Here is a 17,500-nt window from a genome sequence, read left to right as displayed (position 1 = left end):
TAACTTGTTTAAGCCTTAATATATGAATCTTTACTGTTTTTTTTACTGGCATTCTTTATTGAAAAAGATGTCTTTAAAATCTTTATTTTTTTTTTTTAGTTTCTCTTCTTATTAATAAAGTGTCTTTAAAAATACTCTACTTGTGAATGAGGTAATATAACTTTACTGTTGTTGTTTTTTGAGACAAGCTGATCACTTTCTTCGAAATTATCCATATACATGGATGCATACATCCATATACATGAATATCCATATATATGGTTGCATATGCCCATATACATGAATATCCATATGCATGGATGCATATATCCATATACATGGTGTAATGGAAACTTAAATTCTGTAAACATTGTGTACACTTTCATCATTATTGCCTACATGGGGAAGCGCTAAACCTCTAAGGGTCATACAACCCTCGGGGGGAATGGGCATTTAGGTTCGACCCAAAGGGAGGGAAGATCCAATTCCTTGGATCAACAACTTCTCAGAGGCATCAAGAGGAAAAAAAGGGTCACAAGATTTCCTTGACAGGTAAACATACTTCCTCTATACACAGAATAATAACCATGAAGAACATTTCCCAATTGATTTCATGGACTAATTATGCATAGCCTAGGTTATGCATAATTAGCCCGTTCAACCTGTTGTCCGTGCAACAGGGAGCCTTGATGTTGTTGCAGAACTCTTGATCCAGAGAACAGTTGTTCCCTTTGCCTTGGCGTTGCATGACCCTTTGGGGTTCTGTGCGTCACCAAAATAATGGAGAAAGTAACCAGTCATGGAAGCTTCGTATTTCAAACAAACGATGATCAAATTAATTTGTCAGTATATGGGGTGGTAGGAGTAGTAGTATATTCAAACAGTTTAGCGGAAAAGGTTAAAAAAAATATTCCTCAAACCTTTTTACCTATTTCTCCAAGGTTACGGGTCCCCATATTTGCACTAGAGGTGGACTGCATTTGCATGTTTAAAAATGGTAAAAGATATAAAGTCTAATGATTTTATTGACGTTTTCTTTATCGCCAACTTGCGATACTCAGAGTGCTGGTATCAGTGTGTTTCATAATTGTTAATGTTTTCATTTTCAGTATATATAAAAAAAAAAGATATTCACAACAAATATGATTATTCAAAATTACACTCTGCACAAGTCAGGGTAATTATTTTTTTTTATGTACACCGGCGGTAGCTTAACAATTTGTTCCTAATATAGGATCCAAACAGCGTATAAAATATCACAACAGTATCCTGCAGGATACAGGAAGTATATAAAATGCCTTAACTCTAAAGAAGCTTGTTTTCATTCAACACATCAAAGAACACTGAGGGTGAAGAAAATAGCTGTAATACTCACTAGATCCTACCACAGCTAAGGTTTGCCGATGATGCAGCCTCAAATAAACATTACTGCACCACGAGTAAAAGGACACAGTGCCGTTGTGCATCACTCAAGTGTATTTTGCAAGGCAGAAAAAAAAGAGGGCTTGGAACACGAACCGTGACTCCAGCAAAGAAGCTGCACTGTACAAATATGACCAGAACTTACAACATACAAAAGCTAAATGACTAGTGAACAGTTCGAGAGAAGTAATGATGACGTACAACCTGTACGTGCTGTAGATACATTTCTAAGTGTACGTGAAAATACAAAATTATGACTATGAACACACTCGGTTTAGTGGCAACTGGAAGGGTTTTGAGAGAGGTTTCTGGGCAACCTATATTTTGTTCATTACGTTTATTCTTCTGGTATTCTTTGTGAGGCTCTTGTATCTCAATTTTAAAATTCAAATGTAATTCCAATCACAATAAAAAATATAATTAACAAGGTAAAACATTTGCTAAACTAGAATTAAGCATGCCCAGCGTAAAAAAAAATAATGAAAGTTCACAAGAATTGCCGAAAGAGAATTTTATTATGAAGTTTTACTTTAAAAATTATTTTTAAAGAGTGAGAGAGTTTATCACTAGATTAAAAAAAAAATAGAAAGCTTCCACAAGCTCATTGTAAACTGAAAGTAGCAACTTTCAAGCTGTGGAAGAAGTCTCCCAGGCATTGCACTAAGCACCGATGTCTTCGTGTCCAGAGTTAAGGGTACTTCTGGCTGTTGTGTCGAGGGCTCTCAAGGACCTGAAGAATGTGGGCCGACGAGACCTGCGTCGATTAAAACTGATTTTTGCCGTTCTTTGAGGTTTCTCAGTGTTCTTGAGCACTTGTCACTGTTCCTCTTTTTCCTAGTTTTGGGTTTTAAGTTAACTCCCACTGACCGAGTTCTTTGCACTGTTCTTGTCAATTTTGCAACTTTTTATTTTTAAGTGGTTATGAAAGGGGACGGGGGATAAAAGGAAAATAATTTGGGGGATAGGGAGGGGGATAATTTTTGTTTGGAGGCCAGAGGAAAATATTAGTGAAATATTTTAATCAATGTTTAAAATTTCAGCCATGTTACTATATTATTTATCAATCGGAGGACTATGCCTTAAACTATCATTCATATTGCCCTTACTTATCACGTTTCTTGACTTCCATGACATTCTTATCTTTTTTCTTACCATCTTCTCTCTTCCCATCCTTCTTTCCGTCCTTATTTTTGTTTTTCTTAGCACCAGCGGAACCTACTGCTCCTCCTCCTCCTCCTTCTCCTCCTCCTGCCTCCTTGTATCAGATGAAGCTGTTAAGCTGTTGGTGGAAGGCAGCGAGATAGTCCAGGATGAGCTTAGCATGGGGTCGGTCGTGGGGATGAATTGCCCAACAGAAGGCCATCACCTTGTAGAGGTCGTCGGGGCAGTTAAGAGGTTGAGCCAGACGGTACCCATCTCGAAGGTATTCCCCCATTTCGCACGCTGCCACCTCCACGTACGGCTGCTGAGCCAAGGTCGTTAGTTCCCACAGGAGGACACCATATGACCACTGTGTGGGAGAGAGAGATTATGGTGAGTTGCGTTGGTAACGTTAGTAGCACTAGTAGTAGTACTATAATTTATCTGAAATCCAATAGGCTTTTATTTTACCAAAGGACATCCAGTATATGGCCTTCATATCGAATAAGACCCAAGTGACTGGTGAGTAAGGACTCAATAAGATTTTAGTAAGAATATTTAGCACACATAATCTACCGGACCAGTAGCTCCTAACTAACTTTTCAGCACTAGCGGTCTGTAACTGATTCCTACCAGTTATGATGCTACCAGGTATGATGCAACCAGGTATGATGCTACGAGGTATGATGCAACCAGGTACGATGCTACCAGGTATGATGCAACCAGGTATGATGCTACGAGGTATGATGCAACCAGGTACGATGCTACGAGGTATGATGCTACGAGGTATGATGCTACCAGGTATGATGCTACCAGATATGATGCAACCAGGTATGATGCTACGAGGTATGATGCAACCAGGTACGATGCTACGAGGTATGATGCTACGAGGTATGATGCTACCAGGTATGATGTTACCAGGTATGATGCTACCAGGTATGATGCTACCAGGTATGATGCTACCAGGTATGATGCTACGAGGTATGATGCTACGAGGTATGATGCTACGAGGTATGATGCAACCAGGTATGATACTACGAGGTATGATGCTACCAGGTATGATGCTACCAGGTATGATGCTACCAGGTATGATGCTACCAGGTATGATGCATTTCTAGTTCTATATTGTCAGTCCCTTGTCTTGACAACATTATCCCTGTTCTGTTCATGAGGAAGCGCTAAACCTTCAAAGGTCATGAAGAGCATAGAAAATAGGAAGTAATTAGGTTTAACCAAAGGAAAGGGAACTTTAATTTGCCAACCACAAGACACTCTTCCCGAAGGAATTAGGCTGACGACTCACCACGTCACTTGCGGTGGAGACGACTCTGTCGGTGATGGCCTCGTAAGACATCCACTTGATGGGTCTGGCAGCTTCGGATCCGACCGACTCATAGTCTGTCGGAAAGAGATCTCTGGAGAGCGCGGCGTCGGTGATCCGCAGCTGCAGCTTCTCGCTCACACTGTGGACGGGAGACGAGTGAGGTTCTTAAACGAAACTTCCGTGTGTTGGCGCACAAAGTAGAGCATTAAGAACAAAAAGGCACAATACCGTGACTGGAACAATGCATAAATAACCCGCACATAGGAGAGCCAATCTTACGACGACGTTTCGGTCCGACTTGGACCGAATCCAAATCGAACCAAAACGTCGTAAGTTCTCTCCCATGTGCGGGCTATGTGTGCGAAGTAGAACATGTTATCCGTTATGTGTTAGCGGTTCTGGGCATTATCTTCCTCATAGCCGTATCTTTGACCAGACCTCTTAAGTTGATAAAAAAAAAGGAAATATAACAGCATTAAGAACAATTAGGTAACATACAATAAAGTGAAAGAGTATATATATATATAGTGAATGCAATTCAAGGTAAGATTTACCTGTCATCTTACGTGCTCATAAAACAGAGTAAAGACCAGAAGTCTTACTAGAGTGCAAAAAAAAAAAAAGTTAAAGGTATTTATTTCACTCTCAATTATCAGCACGATAGTACCTCCCAGGATGGTTGCTGTCTACTATCTTACTAGTATACAAACTTCTACTGTCCATCCCTGTATTGTCAGTCTTAAAACCGATATTTGCAGGTCATGAACTGTTTTCCTCTTTGGCTTGCCCAGTCTCACTTTTTTTCTCTCTTTAGATTCTATCACCCTTTCTTCTCCTATCCCACCCCCTTCCTCTTTTATTCCTTCTCTTCCCTCCTCTATTCTTCCTCTTGCTCTTCCTCCCCCCCCCATCCTCCATCCCTGTCCCTTCGCGATACCTTCCATTATTCCGTCACTCCTTACCATCTCTCTCTCTTTTCCTTTCTTATTCAATCCCTATTTTCCCTTTCCTGCCTTCTTACCCTCCCATCACTCCACACATTCAATTTTGTTCACAAAATACACTGAACAAGCGACCAGCTACACTCGTCTACTCACACACAGTTCCTGGCAGCCAGGTCACCGTGGAGGAGGTTGGCTGTGTGTAGGAAGGACAGTCCATGAGCTGCCTGCACCGCCAGCTCCACCAACTCCGACGCCCTCAGGTGGCCGCCCCGGTGCTCCTGAAGGTACCTGCAGGGAAGAGTAAGTGTGAGTCGTCTGGAATATAAAAAAAAAAAAAAAAAAAAAAAAACGTTAGTGAGAATTCGGCAGCATAGGAGAGCAATGTAATGAGGAAATTTTAGAATGGAGAGAGAGAGAGAGAGAGAGAGAGAGAGAGAGAGAGAGAGAAATAGGCACGGGAAAATTATGAGGGTGTTAGTTCACAAATGGCCTAATATTTGTTTTATAATGACCATATTAGTATCAATAACACCATCCTCTACTCGGAAGACTAATTTATGTCAAACCTATTAATTCATTCTTCAATTCCCTAACAATTCTTAACCAATGCCGGTGTTTATATATATATATATATATATATATATATATATATTAGGGAAATGACCTGACCTCCTTCTCTAATCAACTTCTTGACCCTACAAGCAGCCTTAAAGTAACATCTGGTTCTTTTAGATCAACCCCCGTTAGTCCCTTGATGCCTAGAAAGGGGTTCTTGATCCAGTCAATTAGAGTTACCCTTCCCTCAGACCAAACCTGATTACCTCACATTCTCCAGGTACTGTAAGATCCCTACAATTTAAACGTTTCGAGATATATATATATATATATATATATATATATATATATATATATATATATATATATATATATATATATATATATATATATATATATATATATATATATATATATATATATATATATATATATATATAGCAAAAAGGCACAATACCGTAACATGCACATAGGAGAGAGGAGCTTACGACGACGTTTCGGCCTTTGTAAATGGTCCAAGTAGGACTGAAATGTCGCCTTAAGCTCCCCTCTCCTATGTGCGGGTTTGGCGATTTGCGTGTTTAGAAATAATTTTCGCGTAATAATTTGGCGATCTGCGTATTCGCAGAAATTATTTTCATCGTGATAATTTGGTTATTTGCCTTTACAGAAATCATTTCGTTACGGAATCGCCTGTTACAATAATCTCTTACGATATTCTTGAGTCCTTCACAATTTCCATTGTTTATTTGGGATCTTGTGAAGCATTAATTACAAATTAGTCTTATTAATTAATCTTATTTTTATTATTCTATTTCTTAGTCTGAAAAATAAAAAGCTGGACTCAAATATTTATCGCTAATGCAATTTTTTGCTGTTTATAAGTTTATCTCGAAAATTTGCAGCCTTTAAAATATTTTCGGGGAGGACAAAAGGGATTCCCAGCGCTTCACGTAATTTTTTTTAATTATGCAAATTGTCAAATTATCTTTGTGTTACGTGAGAAAGACCATTACATTTGTAGGAGCAGTAATATGACTCTACTGCTGTCACTGGTTTAAATGTTGTTGTTGGTGGTGGTGGTACTGTTGTTACTGCTGCTGTTGTTACTGCTGCAGCTGCTGTTGTTGTTACTGATGCTGCTGTTGTTACTGTTGCTGCTGCTGCTGTTGTTACTGATGCTGCTGTTGTTACTGTTGCCGCCGTCGTTACTGCTGCTGCTGTTGTTGTTACTCCTGCTGCTGCTGTTGTTGTTACTGTTGCTGTTGTTGTTACTGCTGCTGCTGTTGTTGTTACTGCTGTTGTAACTGCTGCTGCTGTTGTTACTGCTGCTGCTGTTGTTGTTACTACTGTTGCTGTTGTTGTTACTGCTGCTGCTGTTGTTGTTACTACTGCTGCTGTTGTTGCTACAGTTGTTGTTGTTACTACTGTTGCTGTTGTTGCTACAGTTGTTGTTGTTACTGCTGCTGCTGTTGTTACTTCTACAGCTATCACTCACTCTTGATGCCAGGGAAGGGCTCTTGATATGAGGAACTGCACCTATCCTCCCTTTCCTTGGATCAAAAATGATTGCTTACCATTCTTCCTGGCAGTGTATGATTCACCGCAGGTCAAGAGCACTCCCATGAATAAAACAATAATAATAATAATAATAATAATAATAATAATAATAATACATGTAACTATCACTACTGAAGTTACTGCTACTACTACTGCCGCCGCTGCTACGACTTCAATATTTTCAGATATTACAACTATTACTACGAATATTTTTCTCTGCTACAGCTACAAGGACAGCACCAGCGTACTTTTGGCGGAGGAGGAAGGCGGTAATTCCCTAGGAGTTATACAGCGGATGGGGATATGGAAGGCAATCAGGTTTGATTCAAAGAGGGAGGTTTAAGATGTCAGTCTCTGGACAACGAAACCCCTCAAGGAAGGTTCCTTGATGTTGGTGAGGGACTCTTGATTTAGGGAATTGGATCTGTGCTCCAGTTCCCCGAATTAAGCCTGAATGCCTTCCACATATCCCCCCCCCCAGGCGCTGTATAATCCTCCGGGTTTAGCGCTTCCCCCTTGATTATAATAATAATAATAATGGACAACGAAAGCCTCGCCTGCGTTGAGGAAACTGCTCAGTTGAGGAGTGACCCAAGAAACACAACCAACATTCGCACGCACGGACAGTCTAACAATTCAGACTTCATTTGAAACATTCTCTGTGTCGTTTTACTGGGATAATCACTGAAGATTGAAACATTTTGAGCAGGTATTCTAAATTTGGTGCCCCTCAACGGGGCTTCCTTGATGCTGGTGAAGAGCTTTTGATGTATCTTTCTCTTCCATGGATCAAACCTGATTACCAAGGTAGCCACCAGGTCTGGTACTCACTGTATATCAGTTACCATAGCTTAGTGGTGAAAGTCGCGGCTCTCATCACCGAGGTCAGGAGATCAAATCTCCGGCCAGAAAAGAATAATACTCACTGTTTCAGGTTATGGTAGCCGTGGAAGGGGTAGATGAGGAAGGGCGACGAGTTATCAGCGAAGGAGATTCCAACCATGGTCAGCACGTTCCTGTGGTAGAGGTTAAAGAGGTGGGTTCCCTCCCGGTAGAGGGCGACTACTTCGTCGTGAGGGGCTCCCTCCGTCACCGTCTTGATCAGCACCTGCTGGTCCTGCTCAGGGCGGTCTCGCTGGATCCAGCCCCGGAACACCCGCCCGAAGGAACCCTCGTGAGCCACGGCTGTCAGACGCACCCGCGGCCGCTCAACCTTCAGGTAGGAAAGTGTAAATACCCGTTAAAGTATATATCTTGATGCCGGTGAGAGACCCAGGAGCTAAGAGTCAAGTTGTGAAATCTATCCTGGGCCTCTTGCAGGCGTTGATAAGTAGCTCCTGATCCTTTGAGGATGTTAAACTATAGAAACTACACATTTTTTAGGGTTTTAAGCTACAGGTGCTACGCTTCTTGGGTTGAACTGAAGCTCCTGGGCCTCTTGAGAGTGTGTTGAGCTCCAGTCTATGAAGCTCTTGAACAGCTAGTTGAATAAAAATAGAAAGCGCGTCTGTCTCTCAGATGAAGGATCGAGCCTCCACCACCACGTCTTGCGCTGAATGACCCACATGGGTTTAGCGCTTAACATTATTATTAATAATTATCTCGAGGTTTTGAGCAATAGTTACTATGTCTCTTGCCTGTGTTGGTATAAGAGGCTGAAGTTATGGGATAAGGGGGGACACATCTCTTGGAACAAGCGCGACCTTTACACATCTAGTCAAAACACAACACTTATTGTGCCAAAGATATCTGCATCCCAAGTAATTGTTTTATAAACATATTTTTAGTACTTACATTTAGATTTGTATTACATATAAACAGTTTATCGCTTGTAATATTTTTAGGGGATAAGAAAGGAAATTTCATTCCAGGAATAAGAATTTCTTAAGAAGAAAAACCCCTTAAAAAGAAGATGGATTCTTTTAAGAGGAAGAGAGATTTCGTAAAAGGGGATAAAGACTCTTAAAAGATGAGGGAGATCTGAAGAGGAATTGAGAGAAGAGTAAACAGACGCCTCACCTCCATCTGTCTGAATCTCTCCTGAAGTTCTGCTGCTGAGGGATCAACAATCACCTCTGAGCGGCTTAGAGAGCTGGACGACTGACAGGTGTCTCTGCTTCCACTGTCTCTGCTCACGTCACACACCTCCCTGCTGCCGCTCTCTCTGCTACACTGCGTCAGTGAGGCCGTCGTTGACACGTGGTTGTGGGTATGGGCGGGGGTGAGGGGCGTGATGGGCGTAATGGGCGTGGTGAGCTTGCGGAGGGAGGCGTAGGAATTGATGGTGACGGACGATGGAAGGGTGTAAGTATTGTTGTTGGGTGTTGCAGCTCTCAGCAATGTGGAGTTGGTAAGAGGGCGAGTCTTAACACCCAGGTCGTTAATGCTGCAACACACCCCAAAGAATATATTAGGCTATTTAATATATATATATATATATATATATATATATATATATATATATATATATATATATATATGTGTGTGTGCGTGTGTGTGTGTGTGTGTGTGTGTATGTGTGTGTGTGTGTGTGTGTGTGTGTGTGTGCGTGTGTGTGTGTACTCACCTAGTTGTATTCACCTAGTTGAGGTTGCGGGGGTCGAGTCCGAGCTCCTGGCCCCGCCTCTTCACTGATCGCTACTAGGTCACTCTCCCTGAGCCGTGAGCTTTATCATACCTCTGCTTAAAGCTATGTATGGATCCTGCCTCCACTACATCGCTTCCCAAACTATTCCACTTACCGACTACTCTGTGGCTGAAGAAATACTTCCTAACATCCCTGTGATTCATCTGTGTCTTCAGCTTCCAACTGTGTCCCCTTGTTACTGTGTCCAATCTCTGGAACATCCTGTCTTTGTCCACCTTGTCAATTCCTCTCAGTATTTTGTATGTCGTTATCATGTCATCCCTATCTCTCCTGTCCTCCAGTGTCGTCAGGTTGATTTCCTTTAACCTCTCCTCGTAGGACATACCTCTTAGCTCTGGGACTAGTCTTGTTGCAAACCTTTGCACTTTCTCTAGTTTCTTCACGTGCTTGGCTAGGTGTGGGTTCCAAACTGGTGCCGCATACTCCAATATGGGCCTAACGTACACGGTGTACAGGGTCCTGAATGATTCCTTATTAAGATGTCGGAATGCTGTTCTGAGGTTTGCTAGGCGCCCATATGCTGCAGCAGTTATTTGGTTGATGTGCGCTTCAGGAGATGTGCCTGGTGTTATACTCACCCCAAGATCTTTTTCCTTGAGTGAGGCTTGTAGTCTCTGACCCCCTAGACTGTACTCCGTCTGCGGCCTTCTTTGCCCTTCCCCAATCTTCATGACTTTGCACTTGGTGGGATTGAACTCCAGGAGCCAATTGCTGGACCAGGTCTGCAGCCTGTCCAGATCCCTTTGTAGTTCTGCCTGGTCTTCGATCGAGTGAATTCTTCTCATCAACTTCACGTCATCTGCAAACAGGGACACCTCAGAGTCTATTCCTTCCGTCATGTCGTTCACAAATACCAGAAACAGCACTGGTCCTAGGACTGACCCCTGCGGGACCCCGCTGGTCACAGGTGCCCACTCTGACACCTCGCCACGTACCATGACTCGCTGCTGTCTTCCTGACAAGTATTCCCTGATCCATTGTAGTGCCTTCCCTGTTATCCCTGCTTGGTCCTCCAGTTTTTGCACCAATCTCTTGTGTGGAACTGTCAAACGCCTTCTTGCAGTCCAAGAAAATGCAATCCACCCACCCCTCTCTCTCTTGTCTTACTGCTGTCACCATGTCATAGAACTCCAGTAGGTTTGTGACACAGGATTTCCCGTCCCTGAAACCATGTTGGCTGCTGTGTGTGTGTGTGTGTGTGTGTGTGTGTGTGTGTGTGTGTGTGTGTGTGTGTGTGTAAAACTGGTCAATTAGCAAGAACTCATTTAAAATTATGTCTTTTCTAAAATTTTCTCTACGTTTAAAGATACATTTTTTCCTTAATGCTAATGTAAAAATTAGTAATTTTGTACCAAAAGAACCTTAGAAAACTGACCTAGCCTTATTATAACAAGAGCAATTAAATTTAGTCTAATCCAACTAAATAGGTTTTACATAAGTTGGCAACAATAATTTGATAATAAGCAAACAATGAAATATTCTTTTCTCGTTGCGAAATTATTGCATACACAAATTTTCGCTTGCCTTATTCGGCACGGCATATATATATATATATATATATATATATATATATATATATATATATATATATATATATATATATATATATATATATATATATATATATATATATAATTTTACATATATCTTTTTCTTCTTTCAACGTACCAGCCGTATCCCACCGAGATGGGGTGGCCCAAAAGGAAAAACGAAAGTTTCTCCTTTCAAATTTAGTAATATATACACTAGCCCCTTGCTATATATATATATATATATATATATATATATATATATATATATATATATATATATATATATATATATATATATATATATATGAGTATAGTTAGACCAATGCTCTTATATGGATGCGAAATGTGAGTGGTGAATGATGCAACAAGGAGAAGGCTGGAGGCAGTGGAGATGTGCCTGAGGTGCTTCTGACATCTAGAGAGAATGGAACGAAATAAAATGACTTCGAGAGTCTATAAATCTGTAGTGGAGGGAAGGCGGGATAGAGGTCGGCCTAGGAAAGGTTGGAGGGTGGGGTTAAAGGAGGTTTTGTGTGCGAGAGACTTCGACTTCCAGCAAGCATGCGTGAGCGTGTTAGGAGCGAATGGAGACGAATGGTTTTTAGAACTAGACGTGCTGTTGGAGTGTGAGCAAGGTAACATGAAGGAATTCAGTGAAACCGGCAGGCCGGACTTGAGTCCTGCACTCTGAAGGAGGGGTGTTAATGTTCCAGTTTTATAATTGTAATGTAATCGCTCCTTTGGCAAGACAGTGATGGAGGGAATGATGGTGAAAGTTTTTTTTTCGGGCCACCCTACCTTGGTGGGAGACGGCCAATGTGTTACTAAATAAAAAATAATATATAAACATTGCAAATTATGAAGAATATTGTTTACTTTTGTAAGATGGAATGGCAAAACTGACTTCTATATTGCCAATATTTTTACACTCATGGAAAGTGTTATACACCGTAAGGGTGATACAGTATGATGGTTATGAGCGGTGAAAGACCCACGCGGATTTAACGCTTCCTGTAATGACGTTGATTAGTATGAGTGATAATGATTTAATGGTAATGATATCAATGAATACTGATAATAACAAAGATAATCAATGATAATTATAACTTGGCTGACAAGCTTCCCTGGAAATATAAACACAAATGCAGTATAATGTGATCCTTTATTGACAACGTTTCACCCACACAGTGGGCTTTTTCAAGTCACACACGGATCTACCTGGGGTTGGAAGGTACGAGAGTATTTATAGTCATGTTCAGAATGTTGAGGTCAGGTGGAGAATGCTGGTCAGGTGGAAGCATTCTCCACCTGACCTCAACATTCTGAACATGACTATAAATACTCTCGTACCTTCCAACCCCAGGTAGATCCGTGTGTGACTTGAAAAAGCCCACTGTGTGGGTGAAACGTTGTCAATAAAGGATCACATTATACTGCATTTGTGTTTATATTTCCATTGTGTCGGTATTTTATACCATTTATTTCCACAAGCTTCCCTGTTAACCGTCTGGTCAGACAGGCTGTTAGTACTAGCGTCCCGAACAGCCAGCTAGTTACCACAACCCTGTTGATCCAGCACACTCAGAAGATAGCTGTACCGCAGTAAAGACACGGTTTCTTCGAATCCATTGTTTTACTGTCGCCGGTATCAATATTTACCTGGCTATAGATGTTTCCTTACATACCGAAGTGTTGAACTCACGATTACAATTTCTAAATCAATCTGGTCTTTTGTTTCCAAATTATGTTTGAAACAGTCAGTATTTTTTATTCTTCGTTAATGAAAGGCAAGTTCAGAATGTTCTTTGAAATTAATTGAAATTGGGCCAACCCAGGAAAAAAATCTTGGAAACTGTTCATAGGTCTGCAACAGGTAACTCACAGATGTACATACACACACACACAGGAGGCAGGAACTATACATAGTTTTAAGACGACGTATGATAAAGCTCATGGAACAGGGAGAGGAAGGACCCAGTAGCGGTCAGTGAAGAGGCGGGGCCAGGAGCTGAGTCTCGACCCCTGCAACTACACTTAGGTCAGTACAATTAGGCGAGTACACGCACACACACACACACACACACACACACACACACACACACACACACACACACACACACACACACCTTGTTGCTGTGACACAATAACAAGAGGTCACAACCAGAAGTTGAAAAGTCAGATGAGCCACAGGGATGTTAGGAAGTATTTATTCAGCCACAGAGTTGTTAGGAAATTGAACAGTCTGGGAAGTGATGTAGTGGAAGCAGGATCCAAACATATCTTTAAGAAGAGGTATGATAAAGCTCACGGAGCAGGGAGAGAGTGGACCTAGTAGCGACCTGTGAAGAGGCGGGCCAGGAGCTATGACTCGATCCCTGCAACCACAATTAGGTGAGTACCTCTGTTTTTGGGCACACAACTGTAACTTCACCTTTGGCAAACCTACCCGAGAATCCTGGGTTCTCTGTCCCTCTTGAGTCTCTTTCTCCTGATGTAGGCGACGATGACGATGACAGTGACGACGAGGGTGAGCCCCGCCAGTGCCGGCACCACATAGTACACCACCGGCAACGCCTCCCCACGCTCACCCACGGGGCCCAGGTGAGGCGCATACATCTCCGCCGACTGACCTGAGATACATTACATTAGTACAGTCATGGGGAAGGGGAGGTAAAGCTAACCCCTTAGGGATCACGCAATGCAGGTAGGAAATTGAAGGCAATCAGGTTCCATTCAAGGAAGCGGGTTAGCCAAGCACGGTTCCTTGAAGCAAGAGCCTCTCGCCTACCTCAAGGGGCCTTTGCTGAGAGGTGTGAGATAAACACCACCAGCATTCAGAAAGATTCAATCTAACAATACAAATTGTATTAGCAAATTTACCAGCACCATCCTAAACTTCCAACACTTAGAGAAGGCTTCCTTGACACAAGTAAAAAATTCTTGGATTACCCTCCTATTCCTCGGATTATACCTGATTATGCTAGAATTCCTAAGGTGATGCATAACCCCTACATACCTTACCTTTGATATACCTTTGAAGAGTTTCGAGAGTTTTTCTACTCTCTAAGCCCGGCCGTGGGCCAAGCTCGTCTGGTGCTTGCCTGGTCAACCAGGCTGTTGCTGCTGGAGGCTCGTTAAACAGAATGGCTATTATGGGCTTAGCGCCTTCCATAAACATAAATATTACCAAATAAAACTTCTATAAACACAGAAAAGCCCCTTACCCCTTACGAGTGCTACAGAGCTTTCCTAGCGTCAATAAGCATCGGCCACACAAGACTCACACACAGGCATCTTGCGGAGAGATGCTCGGCGCTGCTCCTCTCCGAGACTTGCAGTCTTAATAAGAGTCCAACTCTTTTTTTTTTAATTAATTGTAAAATTTACCCATGAGATCGTGTTGCTCATTTCTGACTTTGTACACTGGGACGTCCTGTCCCTCTCACAGACGTTTCCACCTTCCATGCAGATTATCTAGATTTCAAGGACGGAAGAGGCTCATTACACTAACTTTCATTTCTGCATATATGTTTTCCTTTGCATACTTTGCCTGTAGTTTGGTGCTGTATAATAATAATAATAATAATAATAATAATAATAATAAAAATAATAATAATAATAATATGGCACCTTGGTAAAATAATAGCCATATTAACTTAAAGACCCTCTGATTAGAATAGCTTATTTATACCACCGTATTATTCTTTCCTAGCCATTTTTATTTTATATTGAAGCTTTCACAATTATAATAATAATAATAATAATAATAATAATAATAATAATAATAATAATAATAATAATTATTATTATTATTATTATTATTATTATTATTATTATTATTGCTATTATCATTATAAATATTAATGTTATCTTTATCACTATTATTATATTTACAAGAAAGACATCAAAAGTTATTAGTAACGTGAATGGTGCAATGAAGAAAACTGTAAGACAAGATACCGGTACAATATTTACGTATTTCCAATAGACAGAATTTGGTGGAGTTTTAGTGTGATTTGCATATACACACCTTACTATAATGCACCACAAAAATGATTCTATTATTGTTATTATATCTTTTGCTGGTGATTTTGTCTAGTATCTACATAATGTCCACCGCTTTTCGTTGACACGTTAGGTTAGGTAAGATTCGTCTGGTAACAGTCAGTACCTGACCAACCAGGCTGTAGTTCGCACGTCAGTTTGCATGCGGCCAGAAGTAACAGCCTGGTTGATCAGACCCTGGTCCACCAGGAGGCCTGATCTCAGACCAGGCCGCGGGGACGCTGACCCCTGAAACCCTCTCCAGGTATATTCCAGATATACACTTGAAGTGGGTTTTAGATATGTGATGATCCTCCACTGGAGCTTCTGGTCATCTGATCGAGTCCTTTCACCGGCTTACCGGTCCACCCCTTCAAAAATCTATATTATTATAACTTCGGTGACTCATCATTGAAAATCCGTTGAACAGTTTTTTCTACTAAATTAATAAGTTAAAACAACATACTGTATTTAGAACAAGTTACAAAATTTAAAATAAATTACAGATTGAAATAAATTATAAAATTAAACAAATTACTTAAATTATTTTAAATAAATTAAAAAATACTAAAATCTGTGTTCTACTCCATTACTTATTGGCAAACATATATAAATTTACTTAAGTTGCTAAGTTGTTAAGCAAATGTTCACTTTATATGATTATGTTTCGTCAGGTACCGAGAGAAGCTTCCTTAGAGCGTAAATAATTGAAGCTATTACCTCAGCCTTGTTTGAATCAGACCTGAACATAAGTAAGGAGGAACACTGCAGGAGGTCTACTGGCCCTACTTGGCAGGTCCTTGCCAAACCCAAACCCAAACCCAAAATATTCTCCCAGCCCATTATCAATGTTACCCGAGGAATAAAAGCTTTGATAACCTCAGCGCAAGTGTAAGTCCTACTCAAATCCAACTCCTATAACTCTTGTATTTATCTAACTCATATTTGAAGCTACTCATGTTTTTAGATTCATTGCTCCTGACTTCCTCGCATTTTCCTGGTACTGTGTGATCCCTAAGAGTCTAGAGTTTGCCAGTGGATATAATAATTATCAGAGCGCAAATAATGTCAACACATCGGTGGAAGTTACCTTCGAAGCAGATCTTGCGTCGCTTGAAGTACAAGACTGTGGGTGGCTGACGAGGCCTCGGAGATGTCACGTTGATGTTGAAGATGATGTCAACCTCTGCACTGGCTAGCCCCGTGCAGGGTAGGTCCAGCCTGAAGGTGGCAGGCACGGTGGGTACAGTACCCGTCAGTGACACGTTAACGGAGGGCATGGCTAGCGGAGAGGGTGCCCCTACCACCTCCGTCTCGTTCATCCAGATGGCCATGTTGTATAGTACCTGTTGGAAAGAGAACACACACTTGTTACCTCCTAACACTCGAGTCCTCACAAAGAAAGTATAAACAGTTTGACTAGCCAGGCCGTCAATAAGGTCTGGTCTGGCCTGAGACCAGGCCACGAAGATGACGACATCAAAAGAATAAATAACTAGTCTTTACTGGCGATATGCAACATGGGTAATTCTTCCTTTTTTTTCCTCCTAGAATAAATCTGCCTGTTTTGAAAGATAACTATTCATTATCATAATATTATTATTACCAGTGGATGACAGCTACTAGTTTCAGGATGTACCTAAAGACTAAAAATATGGTGAACTTGCCCATCATTACATGCTTGTTGCTACAGGTTCAGAAATCCTCGGCTCATGGAGCTAGGCAAAAAACTCATCAAGACAACTAAGGATCCCAAGGCTGCTACTTTTATGTGCAGCATCTCAGTGTTGCAGTTCAGAAAAGTGATACCTATTGTATCGTAAGTACGCGCCCCAGCTCTGAGGAGCTGGTTGAGATATTTGTATTGTAAGTTTTGACACACGTACACACACACACACACACACACACACACAACTACACACACACACACACACACACACACACACACACACACACACACACATACATACATATGTATACTATACTAGTAATGTATTCCTGAAAACTTGTGTATTACATAATCCAACATCTTTGTGAGATCAGCGTAGAAAAAGAGGATGCAGAAAGAACAGAGGGTAACTCCCATATATGGAGCTACCTTCCCCTTCCATGGATCAAACCTGATTACCAGCATTTTCCCAGACATTGTACGATGCTAACATGCTTAATCCTTCCTCGTGATTATAGCAATATTTTTCTTTATTTGTAACATAAACATCTTTGCTGCTTCAATCACAACTAAACTTGCTACACCACCAGCCACTATTATCACTTCTACTTCCACGATGGTGTTGTGGTGGTGCTGGTGTTAAGGCTGTCATCACTACTACCCCACCCAACCACTATTATTACT

General features: G+C 41.1%; 1 protein-coding gene across 1 annotated transcript in view; it reads right to left on the bottom strand.

Moving 5' to 3' along the window:
• Positions 1-2,528: 2,528 nt before the first annotated feature.
• LOC128690037 (tyrosine-protein kinase Dnt) overlaps positions 2,529-17,500 on the bottom strand; it is a 561,847-nt gene continuing 546,875 nt past the window's right edge. The window contains exons 3-9 of the mRNA XM_053778556.2: positions 16,238-16,493; positions 13,550-13,733; positions 8,944-9,310; positions 7,851-8,137; positions 4,963-5,097; positions 3,845-4,004; positions 2,529-2,911 (exon numbers count right to left, since the gene is read on the bottom strand). Coding sequence (XP_053634531.1) covers positions 2,663-2,911; positions 3,845-4,004; positions 4,963-5,097; positions 7,851-8,137; positions 8,944-9,310; positions 13,550-13,733; positions 16,238-16,493 — 1,638 coding nt within the window. The 3' untranslated portion in view covers positions 2,529-2,662. The remainder of the gene's footprint in view (positions 2,912-3,844; positions 4,005-4,962; positions 5,098-7,850; positions 8,138-8,943; positions 9,311-13,549; positions 13,734-16,237; positions 16,494-17,500) is intronic.

This window comes from Cherax quadricarinatus, chromosome 25, assembly GCF_038502225.1.
Source record: "Cherax quadricarinatus isolate ZL_2023a chromosome 25, ASM3850222v1, whole genome shotgun sequence".
Taxonomy (NCBI): Eukaryota; Metazoa; Arthropoda; class Malacostraca; order Decapoda; family Parastacidae; genus Cherax; species Cherax quadricarinatus.
The sequence above is the reverse complement of the archived record's forward strand: the minus strand, read 5'-3'. Positions and strand labels throughout refer to the sequence as shown.